This window comes from Oratosquilla oratoria, chromosome 40 (assembly GCF_046742065.1).
Source record: "Oratosquilla oratoria isolate Oo_2021 chromosome 40, ASM4674206v1, whole genome shotgun sequence".
Lineage (NCBI taxonomy): Eukaryota > Metazoa > Arthropoda > Malacostraca > Stomatopoda > Squillidae > Oratosquilla > Oratosquilla oratoria.
In genome coordinates this window covers 22,470,551-22,485,706 of record NC_134816.1, presented here as the reverse complement: position 1 = coordinate 22,485,706, position 15,156 = coordinate 22,470,551, and the positions used below count along the sequence as shown (strand labels likewise).

Sequence of the window (15,156 nt, the reverse complement as noted above, 5' to 3'; positions counted from 1 at the left end):
GGAGCCAATTGATGGAGTGGTTGGGAAATGTGGTGTTCCAGGAAAGAATCGTAGTGGAGAGTTGATGGTGGAAATGTGTCTAGAAAGAGAGTTGATGATAGCAAATACAGTGTTTCGGAAGAAAGTCAAGCATAAGTACACATGGGAGAGGGTGGTGGAGGGAAAGGTGGTAGATAGAGCATTAATGGACTATGTAGTGGTAAATAGGATTATGATAGGAAGAGTTAAGGATGTACATGTGCTAAGGGGAGAAGGTGGGGGAATATCAGATCATTTTCTGGTGGAAAGTAAGTTGAGAGTGGAGGACAGATGGAGGAAGAGGAAAGGGACAAAAGGTAGGGAGGTGCTTAGAGTGAACTCTCTAAACAAAGAGGAAAAGGAGAAGGAGTACAAGAGGAAGCTGAAGGAGGAGTGGGAGGGAGTGAAGGATAGAGTGGAGGTAGGTGTGGAGGAGGAATGGGGATGGTTCAAGGAGGGAGTCACAAAGTGTGCAAGGATGGTGTGTGGAACAAGAAGGACAGGAGGAAATAGAAGGAAGGGTAGTGAATGGTGGGATGAGGAAACAAAGAAGGTTGTAGAAGAGAAGAAGCGAGCTTTCACAGATTGGTTACAAAGTAGGACGAGGGAGTCATATGAGAAGTACAGGGAAAAGAAAAGAGAAGTAAAGAAAAAGGTAAAGGAGGCAAAGAGGAGAGCAGATGTAAAATGGGGTAAGAGTATGACAGAAAATTTTGAAAGTAATAAAAAGATGTTTTGGAAAGAAATTAAGAGAGGAAGAGGAGGCGAATCGAGTAGAGAAGAAAAGGTAAAAGGTGCAGATGGAGAGATGATAATGGAGGAGAAGGCAGTAAGGGGAAGATGGGCAGAATATTTTAGGGAGTTGCTAAATGTGAAGGAGGATAGGGAGGGAAAGATAGTTGCAGTGGGAAATGCTAAGAAAATGAGAGTGATGAGTGAGGAAAATGGAGGAGAAATAAGGAAGGATGAAGTGAAGGCAGTTGTTAAGATGATGAAAGCAGGTAAGGCACCTGGTCTGGATGGATGCCATGCAGAATGTCTTAAAAAAGGAGGTATAGTGATGGTGGACTGGCTGGTGAGGTTATTTAATGTTTGCTGGAGAGAAGGTAGAGTGCCAGAGGACTGGAGGAGTGCGTGTATATTTCCACTTTACAAGGGAAAGGGGGACAAGTGTGAATGTAGTAGTTTCAGAGGGATTAGCCTGTTAAGTGTAGTTGGGAAGGCTTATGGGAGGATCTTGATTGAGAGGATTAGGAGAGGAACAGAGGGAGAATTGGTGAGGAACAGTGTGGGTTTAGGACAGGTAGAGGTTGTGTAGATCAGATTTTTGTGGTAAGACAGATATGTGAGAAAGCTATAGGAAAGGGGAAGGATGTTTTCTGGGCCTTTATGGATCTGGAAAAGGCTTACGACAGGGTAGACAGAAAGGCACTGTGGGAGGTTATGCAGATATATGGGATAGGAGGAAAGCTTCTGGGAGCTGTCAAGAGTTTTTATGAGAGTAGTAGAGCTTGTGTCAGGATTAGAAATGGAGAGAGTGAGTGGTTTGAGGTAAAGGTGGGACTTCGTCAGGGATGCGTTATGTCACCCTGGCTGTTCAACTTATACATGGATGGGGTGGTGCGAGAGGTGAATGCAAGGGTAGTGGGTCAGGGATTGGAGATGGTTAAGGAAAATGGAGAAAAGTGGGAGATGAGCCAGCTGTTGTTTGCGGACGACACTGCGCTTGTGGCAGGATCGGAGGAGGGATTGAGGAAGCTGGTGACAGAGTTTGGGAGAGTGTGTGATAGAAGAAAGCTGAAGATAAATGTGGGTAAAAGTAAGGTGATGAGATGTACAAGGGGTGAAAGTGGCAGTAATCTGAAAGTGAGCATTAAGGGAGAGCAACTGGAGGAAGTGGATAGTTTTAGATACATGGGTGCAAATGTGGCAGGAAAGGGTGGAGTGGAGGTGGAGGTAGAATGTAGATTGAGAGAAGCGAGTAAATGCCTTGGTGGTTTAAAAAGTGTAATGAGGAATAGGAATCTGGGAATGGATGCTAAGAGGAGACTGTATGAAGGAGTGATTGTGCCAACAGCACTGTATGGAGCAGAAACATGGAACATGAGAGAGGAAGAGAGAAGGAACTTGAATGTGTTTGAGATGAAGTGTCTGAGAAGTATGATGGGGGTTACTAGGCTAGATAGAGTGAGAAATGAGGAAGTGAGGAGGAGAACAGGGGTGGAAAGGGAGCTGGGAGATAGGGTGGATGAAAGAGTATTAGGATGGTTTGGATACTTGGAAAGAATGAGTGAAGAAAGACTAGTAAAGGAGGTATGGAAGGTAGATGTGGAGGGAGTGAACATGAGGGGACGTCCTAGGATGAGATGGATGGATGGGGTGAAGGGGGCTTTGGGGAAGAGGGGAATGTCAGTTGAGGAAGGACGGGAGAGGACAGAAGACAGGGGTGAATGGAGAATGGTTGTATATGGAAAATGTTGTGATGCATGAGGTGGATTGGACGGGGGAATGGGGGTGAGGTAGTGTGTGTGAGCAAAAATTTTGACGCAGCCTGAAGGGATTTCTCCCCATCCTCTCCTTTTTATGGGAGGACGGAGAGGGGGGGTCGCCGATTTAATGAAGCGGCGTTGCTGTGGATGTACTGTGTCCTGCGTCACTGCTTCTGACCCAGGGTAGTGGACAGGGTGCAGGGATGACCCGTCATCTAGGAGGTGCTAAGATGGGAGGGAGGGTGGAGGGGTGTGGAGTGTTTTCGGGGATGAAATGGATGGGAATGTTTTTGTGCCTTGTCCTTTTTGGCTACCCCCCTGGTAAGGGGTAAAAAAGCCTTGGTATATGTATGTATGTATGTTATTTGTTTATTTATAATGATTATATATATTCTTTGCATCCAACCTAGTCATTTACCAAAAGGTCTCCTGTTGGCATGCTCCACCTTTGTAATCCTTTGAAGAATGATAGGGCAATAGGAAAAAAGGAGACACAGAATATTGAAAGTGGTGAAAGCTGGTAATGCATCTGGGTAGGTGGTTTCTAGTTAATGAAAATTGAGGCAACACTTGTATGCGTATATTTGATAACTTATTTAACCACTTCATTATGATGATGTCAGTGTAGGCGTCATGAGATGTGAGTGGGTACACGAAGATGTAGGCATCTTGATTATATATATATATATATATATATATATATATATATATATATATATATATATATAAACAATGAGACCTCTTATTAACGACGTTAATTAGCTGCATTTGCGGTGTTTTTGCTGTGTTTTCGGTGTTGTGGAGTGGTTTTTGGGTGGGATAGTGATTGCACGCACTGAACAACCGCACCAAAAACACTGAAAACACAGCGAAAACATCACAAACACAGCTAATTAACGTCCGTTAATGAGAGGTCTCACTGTATGTGTGTGTGTGTGTGTGATATATATATATATATATATATATATATATATATTATATATTATATATATATATATATATATATATACATATATATGTATATATATTTGTAGTTGTACATGAGTTAACCTCGAATTCTGTGAAATTATTTGATCACGTTTTCTGTTTTTCTTATTACTCAGAGTAAAAGAGAACGAGTAATACAGCAGTGACTATATTTGATAATGCGAGTAGTGTGATGCATGTTACATATGGCAGCCGATGCTGTGCATGAGAATTTTATTTGTACTTAAGTTGTTAATATAATTTTTATTTTCTCCCAGGTATTGAAAACAAGGAACAAGGTTGAACAGATAGAACCAGAATCTTTAAGAGCTCCTCAGTCATTTAATCGTTTGATGAGGTCTCCCAATGTTACTCCAGAATCTCAGAGAAAGAAGCCAGAGAATGATGATATGGATGGTAGCCAAGGGGAATTAGGGGAAGGGATGGATTTTTCACCATACAGAGATGGTTCCGTGCCGGATATTTTGGTCACAGGTAAGCATAGTAGCTCTTGCATGTTTCTTAAATATTTTAGAGAATTATCTTGTAAATCATGTGGCTGCAGATCAAAAGCTGATGAGAGATACATTGTATGTGACAGTTTTGTTGAGAAGGACAGGAGGTGGGTATAGATCATTATCTTTGCAAAGAGATACACAATCAATGATCTGGTTTAACATGATGAACATCCCCCTATTAGGAGGTTAGAATGGTGTCCCTTACAGGGCACTTTATAGTATGGAATTTATTGAACCATGCCCTTGGTCCAACTCGCTGGCAGCAAGGTTCAAACTGCTGTCGTCTTGACCTCTGCTGCAAGTAGATGCTGTAACCTGCTCGGCCCACAAATATCCGAGTTGGTACTTATAATTTATTTTAGGACACCCCTACAGACCAGAGCCATATTATCATTTGTCTGTGCATACATACATATTATACCAAAGGCTTTTTTTCCCCCTTACAAAGGAGGTAGCCAAAGTGAAAAGGCATAATTCCACTCGCATCCATTTCATCCCCAGCCATTCCACTACCATTCACCACCACTCCCTCTTTTCTTGGCTCCTCTTGGATGACAGGTCATCCCTGCATCTTGCCCATCACCCTAGGTCAGAAGCAATGCAGCAAGACACAACACATCCACAACAAAGCTGCTTCATTTCATTGGCATCCCCCCTTTGTATTGTCTGTAACAGCAAAAATTTTGTACTTGAAGATTTTTTTTTCTTTCTATTGCTGCCCTTACTATCTGCTGCCTCCTTGAATTTATCATCTACCACTTTTAATTCTTAACCATTTCTTTTTCATTTGCCCCTGTAATGGAAAAAAAAGCTTCCACTTTTATCAAAAAAATGCTGAAATGGTTTCGGTATGTGTAAAGAATGGATGAGAAAAGGCTAGCAAAAAATGTGGGAAACAGAAGTGGATGGAGTGAATGTGAGAGGAAGACCAAGGATGAGGTGAAGGGGCATTAGATACAAGAGGAGTGTCTGTTAGGCAAAGAAGAGAGAGTGCCAAAGATTGGATAGAGGTTATAAATGGATGAGGAAATAGTGCAACCCAACAAGATGTTTTTGTCTGCTCCTGGTTGAATCAGGAGGGTTGCCATATAATGAGATGGTGTAGGTTAACTATTTCCAGCTGTCAGGGCCAGTTGTGGAAGCACTATGTCTTCCTGCATTGCCTTTGACCTGAACAGTGTGTGTAGATGGGTTGAGGGACAGTGTTGACTCTTCATCTATGAGTTGCTGAGATGGAAGGGACGTTGGATTTGAACGAGTGTGGGGAGGATATAGGGTGGGTGTGTTCTTTGACTCAACCCCCCCCTTATAAGGGGGGAAGGGACATCACAAAGGAGGATTACAAAGGTGGAGCATGCTGATAGGAGACCTTTTGGTCCATAACTAGGTCAGATGCAAAAAAATTATAATAAGGATACATACATATACCAAAGGCTTTTTCCCCCTACATGGGGGGTAGCCAAAAAGAAAAAGGCATAGAAACCACTCCCACCCATTCCATTTCCTATATATTCCACTCCCCTCCACCCTCCTCCCTCCCTCTTATCTTGGCACCTCCTGGATGACGGGTCATCCCTGCATCCTGTCCACTGCCCTGGGTCAGAAGCAGTGTTGCAAGACACAGCACATCCATAGCAAGGCCGCTTCATAAATTCGGCAACCCCCCCTCTCCGTCCCCTCATGCATAAAAGGAGAAGACAGGGAGAAATCCCTTTGGGCTGCGTCAAATTTTTTTTCCTCATACATATTTCCTCACCCCCCATCCCCCACCCACTCCCCCTCATGCATCACAGCATCATCTATACACAACCCCTCTCCATTCACCCCTATCTTCTGTCCTCTCCCGTCCTTGGGTTGTGAATGGCTGATGCTGTGATGCATGAGGGGGGAGTGGGTGGGAGATGGGGGATGAGGGAGTATGTGTGAGAAATAAATTGATGCAGCTTTAAGGGATTTCTCCCCGTCTTCTCCTTTTCTGCATGAGGGGACGGGGAGGAGGGGTCGCCGATTTAATGAAGCGGCCTTGCTGTGATTGTGCTGTGTCTTGCGAGTGGGCGAGATGCAGGGATGACCCATCATCCAGGAGGTGCCAAGATAAGAGGGATTAGGGGAGTGGAGTATGTTAGGGATGGAATGGATGGAGGTGTTTTTATGCCTTTGGCTACCTACTTTATTAGGGTGAGAAAGCCTTTGGTATATGTATGTATGATTACGTGGTTGATTGATTTTCATCCTAAGATCAGTCCATGTTCCAGGGGCACTCACCTTGTCTTTAATGAGGAGGATGAGACAAATGGTCTTATATAAATCCTTGGAAAGGAAAGATTTATATAAGGAAAGAATTTTTTTAAGAATATCACCATAAGATTCTTATGGTGGTATTCTTAAAAAAAATTATTTCATTTTATAAGTCTTTCTCCTTTCAAGGATGTATAAAGATTTATATAAGGAAAGATTTTTTTTATTTATTTTTTATTTTTATTTTTTATTTTTTCATTTATTAAGAATACCACCAACAGTGCACACCCACTCCACCTCGCCATTTTGGATGGAGCAATGCAGCTAGGCACAGTGCTTCCACAGCAGGACCCAATAGAGTGGATTTATCCCCACTCTTCAAGATATGACCTGTTCAAGTGACTGATGATTATTGATTTGGTTTAACATTGTGAACTCCCCCATCAGGAGTTATAATTTACGTTGGACATTTAGGAGAGGGAGAGGGTTCTGAAATACAGGTTTCTGAGCATCATGAGACATGTGGAATTTTTTGACAAAGACTAATAACAAAACCTACTATCAGAGAAATAATACCAGAAGTACAGAAGATCAGTGTATTTCGACTACTGTCTGTAGCCCTCTTCAGCAGAATGTAGTCGGATGATATGGATCTCCTGTACTTCTGATATTATTTCTCCAATAGTGGGTTTTACGTGTACATTTACAAATGTGTTATAACATTAGTTTCCTAAAGACTAATAAATTGAAGTCATGACACAGACTAATAAATTGAAGTCACAACACATTGTCTCAGACCTGTTTTTAGCTGTAAGTGGGCATTGGAGGGTAGCATTTGGCATTAAGGAAGGGGTGATCGGGGTTGAAAGGGGAGTTAGCATAGATGATGGAGTGGGAAATGGGTTATGTATGAAAAGTGAAGGGGGTAATTTCCTTACATTTGTAAATTGGAAAAAGCATTTGGTATATGCATGTATGTATGGATGTATTTTTTACATGTTGAGATTTCTCCCAGGCCTCCTATCCAGTAATCTCAAATAATATAAAGGAACATGAAGCATGTGGGCATTACACTTCAACCTCTGCATTGTGCAATTAGTGATGCGCTATCCCAGTCACTTACAAGCCCATTCCTATGCATGTTGAACAACTATGGTGACATCATACAACTCAGATGTGGTTCTTTATTTACTTCAGACCATTTATTCTCTCCATTCCCCCATTGACTTCATGACTGTCATAAGGGGGGGGAGGGAAAGGTCCTTAGGTATATTTGTATATTTGAAAATTGATTGATTTTCACCTTTTAAGGAACAATAAGTAGTGCTGAACTACAACCACGTGGTAGACCAACCAAACCATCTAGAGAAAATCTCAGATTAGACATTAAACCTCAGGTAAATGTTAAGTATACTTGTCCAGTTGAGAATTTCAGAAGTGATTTTATTTCAAGATACTGTGAAATACTTTATAAATAGTTAATGAACTTTCTATTCAGTTTTGATGTATGTAGAGATGTAGTGTAAAATTTGTGATCGGCACAAAGTTAACAGTCGTCTTGACTTTGTGATATTTCAGTGTATACAGTTACTAGCAATATTGTATACATATTGTTTGTAATGATGTTCACCATTTCTTATTATTGTATACATTCGTTACATTCCATAGACTAGTTTTGAAGACCTACCCAGTGGTAATGATATGTTGGTGCCAACATCAGACCCCAATGGAAATAGTCCCACAATGGATGGCAATAAAACCCAAGAAGTTCAGGGAACCATTGATTGCCGTAGTCTCGTATATATCAAAGAACTTGGTGCAGGTGAATTTGGCACTGTGTATAGAGGCATTTGGACTAGCCCATCTGGAGATAAGGTTTGTATTGTGTTATAGTCTTTTTCTTCCTTCTCCTTATTTAGGACCAACAGTTGATACTTACAAGTGGGATTTATATAAGATGGATATCAGTCATTTCCCTGTTGCCCATCTTCAAAACATGTCAACATAGGAAGTGAACCAGTTACTATTTGCAGATGACACTGCTTATGTTGATTCTAAGGAAGAATTGAAGCAGTTGGTGACTTGAGTTTGGAAGTATATGTGAGAGGAAAGTTACAAGGGAATGAAGTGAATGTAAGCAAGAGGAAAGTGATGTATACATTATGTAAGATTTAGGTGTGTGCATTGATTTGGCCAACCCATCACCTTATACAGGGGCAAGGCCTTTGGTACATATGTTACTGTACACTACATTCATATATTACCCAATTTTCAGATTGATGTGGCTATTAAGACATTACACAGTGACCATGATATGAATAAAAAGGATTTTCTTCGTGAGGCAGATGTGATGGTGAACCTAAACAATCCATTTATTGTCAAACTTCTTGGGGTTTGTCATGGGCCACCAGTTGCCATGGTGAGTTGGGGTTGCTTTAATTTCTCGAAATGCATATTAACAGTGAATTATGCCATGATCTTTGTGTGTATTTCTGTCCATATAACTATATAATAAGGGCTTTTTCCCCCTTATAAGGGAGGTAGCCTTTGACTTGGGCCACCTCCCTTGTAAGGGGGAAAAGCCCTTGTTATATGTATGTAAGTATATATCTGATCCCTTCCCTCATCATAGCAAGAAGAGGTTTTTGGTATATGCTATATATGTTAATATTGGCCATCTCTCTTATAAAGTGAAGAGGCCTTTTGGTATGTGTATCTATTTGTCTCTAATTTGTCAGCTCAAAGCTTCACTACTTGCGAATACAACTTGTGTGATGGATGTTTTTTGAAACGTATATTGTTTTTATCCTACAAAAATCAATATCAACTAATGTATTTAGTTTGTACAATTAATATTTTAGGTTCAAGAACTCATGTCTATGGGCTCTATGTTGAACACGCTCCTTGATTACCCTGAAAGGATTTCTATCTCCTTTCACTTCAAGCTGTGGGCTGCTCAGATTGCAGAAGGTGAGAACAGCATGGTTTTATTTTCTTGGAGTATTATGCTTAACATCATTCAGAATTTTCATACATACATACATACATATACCAAGGCTTTTTCCCCCTCACAAGGGGGGTAGCCAAAAAGAAAAAGGCATAAAGTCATTCCCACCCATTCCATTTTCATAGAAGGTCTTTAATTATCTTTCTTGTACCCCTATGGTATAAAAGTAGACAGTCCAAATCAAGGTCTGGGTTTAATTTCTCTTGGTAAGATTAAGGAAGTTAATGACAGAGTTTGGGAAGGTCTGCGGAAGAAGTTGAAGATTAATGTGGCTAAAAGTAAGGTGATGAGACGTACAAGAGGAGAATATGGCAGCAAATTGAAAGTTAGTATTAAGGGAGAGAGATTGGAAGAAGTGGATAGCTTTAGATACTTTGGTGTGAATGTGGCAGGAAAGCAAGGAGTAGAGGTGGAGGTAGAATGTAGATTGAGAGAAGCAAGTAAATACCTTGCGAGATGAAAAAGTGTAATGAGAAATAGACATTTGGGAATGGATGCTTAGAGGAGATTTACGAAGGAGTGATTGTACCAACAGCTTTGTATGGGGCAGAAACATGGGACATAAGAGAGGAAGAGTTTAAATATAGTTGAGATGAAATGCCTGAGAACTATGGTAGGGGTTACTAGGTTGGATAGAGTGAGAAATGAGGAGATGAGAGCAGGGGTGAAAAGGGAGTTGGGAGATAGGGTTGATGAAAGAGTATTGGGATGGTTTGGACACATGGAAAGAATGAGTGAAGAAAGATTAGTAAAAGAGGTGTGGAAGGCAGAGGTGGAGGGAGTAAACATGAGGGAGTGACCAAGGATGAAATGGATGGATGGGTGAAAGGGGCATTGGGAAAGAGGGGAATGTCTGTTGAGGAAGGAAGGGAGAAGACAGAAGACAAAAGTGAGTAGAATGGTTGTATACGGATGATGCTGTGATGCTTGGAAGGGAGTGGGTGGGGGATGGGGGGATGAGGGAATATGTGTGAATGATATTCTAATGCAGCCCGAAGGGATTCTTCGTGTCTTCTCTTTTTCTGCATTAGGGAATGGAGAAGGGAGGTTGCCTATTAAATGAAGTGGCCTTGCTGTGGATGTGCTGTGTCTTGCTGCATTGCTTCTGACCCAGGGCAGTAGGCGAGATGCAGGGATGACCTGTGATCCAGAAGGAACTAAGATAAGAGGGAGGGAGGGGGGGTGAATAGGAGTGGAGAATGTGGGGATGAAATGGGTGGGAGTGGATTTCATGCCTTTGTTTTTGCCTACCTCCATTGTAAGGGGGGAAAAAGCCATTGGTATATGTATGTAAGATCCCACTATCCCATTTATATGAATTTGTGTGGTATTGTCATCTGTATAATTCAGAAATATCCAAAGAAAGCTAGGATGAACGTTAACATTTGTAATTTTGACACCTTTTGTATGATCACATTTTTATTGATTAAGAACAAAGCTGATAATAGGTATTGTACTTTGTCCATAACCAGGGATGTTGTACTTGGAAGAAAAACATTTTGTACATCGTGACCTGGCAGCTAGAAATATTTTGTTAGCAACAATGAACCAGGTCAAAATTAGCGACTTCGGCCTAAGCAGAGCAATTGGGGTAGATGAGAATTACTACAAAGCGAAGGAAGGTGGACTTTGGCCCCTTAAGTGGTAAGTAAGATGGCAACTTTATTTTTGTATTTCTTTATTTACTTATTTTTTATTTCTTAGTTTTATTTTTTGATTTAATTTATTTTATCTTTTTTTTTTTTTTTTTTTTTTTTTTTTTTTTTTTTTTTTTTTTTTTTTTTTTTTTTTTTTTTTTTTTTTTTTTTTTTTTTTTTTTTTTTTTTTTTTGTGATTAGAATATGAATGGAGGCTTGCTGGCTGAGTGGGCTAGGGCGTCGTTACTATTGGCTAAGGTCAAAGGGATGGCAGTTTGAATCCTGCCACCAGCAAAATTGAACCAAGGGCATGGTTCATTAAATCCCACGCTACAAAGTCCTCTGTAATGGGCACCATCCTAGCCTTCTGATGGGGGGAATTTGTGATGTTAAACCATAAATCAAAAAAGAATTTGAATATCGGGGAATGGTTGGGTGTGGGTGATATTTTGATGCAGCCTCGGAAGGATTTCTCCCCTATCTTCCCTTATTTTTTGTACGAGGGGACAGAGACGGGTTTTCCTATTAACCCCTTCGATACGATGACGCCTACGTAGGTGTCATGTGGAGCAAGTGGGTACGCGAGGATGCCGATGTCGGCGTCTTGATTATATATATTGTAGTTGTACCTGCGTGACCCCCATACTCTGTAAACTGGCTTCATCATATTTTCTATGGTTATCAAAATTCACGGGTGAAAGAGAATGAGCAATATACAGCGGTAACTTTATTTTTTATAATGCGAGTATTATGACGCAACATTGCACGTCTGGCAGCTAATGCTGCCCGCGAGATTTTGGCCCAGATTGAAGGGGTTAAGTGAAGTGGCCTTGCTGAAGATGGACTTTGTCTTACTGCATTGTTTCTGACCCAGGTAGTGGGCAGGAGAAAGGGATGACCCTTTATCCAAGAGGAGCTAAGACAAGATGGAAACAAGGGTGGTGGATGAAAGTGGGTGCATGATCCTGATTTGGCTACCTCCTTTATAAGGGGGAAGAAGCCCTTGGTATATAGATAGAAAATGGATTGTTCTTTTCATATGTATTTAATCAATCAATCCATTGTCCCAGATCACTTCCAGGAGAACTATGACTCCCAGGTAATTGGCAGCAGCCACTGGAATGACCTGTAAGTCACTCAAAGGAGAAATATTGTGTTGTTCCCTACGTATGGTTAGGATGTGGTAGTACAAGATGAGATGTTTAGTTTTTTCTGTGTGATGGTTGAATCTGGGGCAGTTTGTTTCTGTAGCCAGGCCTTTTCTATATTGATATTGTGTTGGTGCTAGATGGTGATCAGAAGGCAGCCATGTTAACCACTTCAGTATGAGTAAAATTCTCATGCACAGCATCGGCTGCCATATGTATGATGCATTACACCACTCACATTATTGAATATAAAGTCACTGCACTATTACTTGTTATCTTTTACTCTGAGTGATAATAAACACATAAAACGTGATCAAACCAATTCACAGAATCTGGGGATAACTCATGTACAACTACAAAAATATATAATCAAGATGCCGATGTTAGCATCCTTGAGTACCCACTCACACCCACCTCATGACGCCTATGTAGGGAAGGGGGTGGATGGGAGTGGAGTATGTGGAGATGGAATGGGTGGGAGTGGTTTTTATGCCTTTGTTTTTTGGCTACCTCCTTTGTAAAGGGGAAAAGGCCTTTGGTATATGTATGTATGTATTGTAAGTTAAGTAAGCTTGGGTGTTCTTAGCCTCTTACATGTATATATAATTGGTAATAACATAACATATCACTTTAAGAGTAGCAATAGATAATAATATGGCTAGGAGGTAAAGGGAACATGGGCTGAGGGAAATATTTTATTCCTGACAAGTTTTGCCTGAGTGGCTTCTTAACTCAGGCAAAACTAATCAGGAATAAAAGTATTTTTCTCGGCCCGTGTTTCCTTTACCTCCTATCCACATTTGTCACAATGTTCACACAATAACATGGCTATCGAAAATTGACACATGACAATTAGAGTTCATTCTTTCTCTCTTCTTCTCCAGGTATGCTCCTGAGTCTATAAACTATGGAACTTTCACATTAAGTAGTGATGTGTGGAGCTATGGCGTCACATTGTGGGAAATGTATACGTTTGGTCAACAGCCATATGGGGACTTGCCGAGCTTCAAGGTGAGAAGATGACTTGTTGCTTTTTGCCTTGCAGATCCTGTGTGTATATTCTTATTTGAGGACTTCACTTATACCAGTCGTTTTTGACGAGCTTCGTCTTTCTGATTACCCTAGGTTATTGAGCTACTTGAGAAAAGGGAGAGGCTCCCGAGGCCGGAGGTTTGCCCGAGGGGCTTGTATCAATTAATGCTGAGGTGTTGGGACTTCAAACCTAAGGAGCGTCCCACGTTCAAGGAGCTAGCAAATATCTTCAAAGTACGACCTGAATACATCAACATCAAGTCATACTTTAAATGAAATAGTACTAGGATTGATCAAATCTAAGGGAACATTTTCATTTTGTTCTTGTGGAGCAGAAATGAACGTTTGCTTCAAAGTGGCATTCCATTTTATTTTAGACGTTTTATAATGATGAGACTTAATCTGAGGTGGATATATAGTCGTATAATAAGAAAAAGATAATTGGTAGACTGTGTGAAAAGTACTCAAATATATATCTACCAATATATTTTATTATAGATATTTGATTAAAATTATATAGGAATATAAGAAAAGAGAAATTTGAAGAATGTTTGAAAAATACCCAAATACATTTTGAGCATTTTATAGCAAATATGGGAAGCATTTGAAGTATTTAATTTTTTATTTTTTTCAGATTTATTATATAATTATATATAAATATAATAGGGTTGATGAAGGCGTACTGGAATGGTTTTGACACATGTAAAGAATGAGTGAAGAAAGATTAGTAAAAGAAGTGTGGAAGCCAGAGGTGGATGGAGTGAATGTGAGAGGGCAACCAAGGATGAGGTGGATGGATGGGGTAAAAGGAGCATTGGGAAGGAGGGGAATGTCTGTTGAGGAAGGAAGAGAGAAGACAGAAGATAGGGGTGAGTGGAAAATGGTTGTGTATGGATGATGCTGTCATGCATGGAAGAGGATGGAGTGAGTTATGTGTGAATGTTCTGATGCAGCCTGAAGAGGTTTCTCCCCATCTTCTCTCTTTCTGTATGAGGAGATTGAGAAAGGGGTTCACTGATTAGATATTAAAACAACAGGGCAGGACTCGCAGCAATGGGTTTAAACTGGATAAATTTAGATTTAAGAAGGAAATAGGCAAGAATTGGTTTACTAATAGGGTGGTCATCCAATGGAATAGAATTGATAACCATGTATTGAGCACTGAAACTATCAGTTGTTTTAAGAAACAGTTAGAGAACTTTATGGATAGGGATGACAAGTTGTAATGGACATGGAACTGCCTTGTGTAGGCCTTATGGTCTCTGGCAGTCTCCTTCATTCTTATGTTTTTATATTCCTAAGTGGCCTTGCTGTGGATATGTTGTCTTGCAGCATGGTTTCTGACTGAGGGCAGTGGATGAGATGCAGCGAAAACTCTTCATTCAAGAGGAGTCAAGATAAGGAGGAAGGGAGGGGTGGTGAATAGGATTGAAGTGGGAGTGGAATTATGCCATTTGACTTTGGTATCTCCCTTGTAAGGGAAAAAAGCCCTTAGTGTATGTATGTGTGTGTATATATATATATATATATATATATATATATATATATATATATATATATATATATATATATATATATATATATATATATAATCTTCACAGATGCAGGGATGACCCGTCATCCAGGAGGAGCCAAGATAAGAGGGAAGGAAGGGGTTGTGAATGGGAGTGGAGTATGTGGGGATGGAGTGGGTGGGAGTGGATTTTATGCCTTTCTTTTTTAGCTACCTCCCTTGTAAGGGGGGAAGACCTTTGGTATATGTATGTGTGTATATGTATATATATATATATTTATATATATATATATATATATATATATATATATATACACACACACACACACACATACAGGTATATCATGACTTTTACTGACCTATGGTCCCACAAGAGCTGGGATTGTTTCTTGGAGCCTCCCATAGATCTTTCTTGGAAGAAACTTTGGACTGACTTCTGTTTACTAGTATTTCCTTACTCATTCTTTCCATATACCCAAACTATCCGAGTAGTCTTTGTTCTACCCTATCAGATAGCTCTTTCCAGCTCCATTCTCTGCTTCTTCCTTACATTTCTCTCTACGACCATCCTCATAACACCTATTTTGGCC

The 15,156-nt window shown here is 40.4% G+C and overlaps 1 protein-coding gene across 4 annotated transcripts in view; it reads left to right on the top strand.

Annotated features, from left to right (window-relative positions):
• Shark (SH2 ankyrin repeat kinase) overlaps nt 1–14,587 on the top strand; it is a 34,190-nt gene extending 19,603 nt beyond the window's left edge. For all 4 annotated transcript variants that reach the window (XM_076177203.1, XM_076177201.1, XM_076177204.1 and 1 more), the window contains 8 exons: nt 3,752–3,968; nt 7,541–7,626; nt 7,898–8,104; nt 8,505–8,648; nt 9,091–9,199; nt 10,709–10,880; nt 12,906–13,032; nt 13,147–14,587. In XM_076177203.1, coding sequence (XP_076033318.1) covers nt 3,752–3,968; nt 7,541–7,626; nt 7,898–8,104; nt 8,505–8,648; nt 9,091–9,199; nt 10,709–10,880; nt 12,906–13,032; nt 13,147–13,329 — 1,245 coding nt within the window. In that variant the 3' untranslated portion in view covers nt 13,330–14,587. The remainder of the gene's footprint in view (nt 1–3,751; nt 3,969–7,540; nt 7,627–7,897; nt 8,105–8,504; nt 8,649–9,090; nt 9,200–10,708; nt 10,881–12,905; nt 13,033–13,146) is intronic.
• The last annotated feature ends 569 nt before the right edge of the window (nt 14,588–15,156 follow it).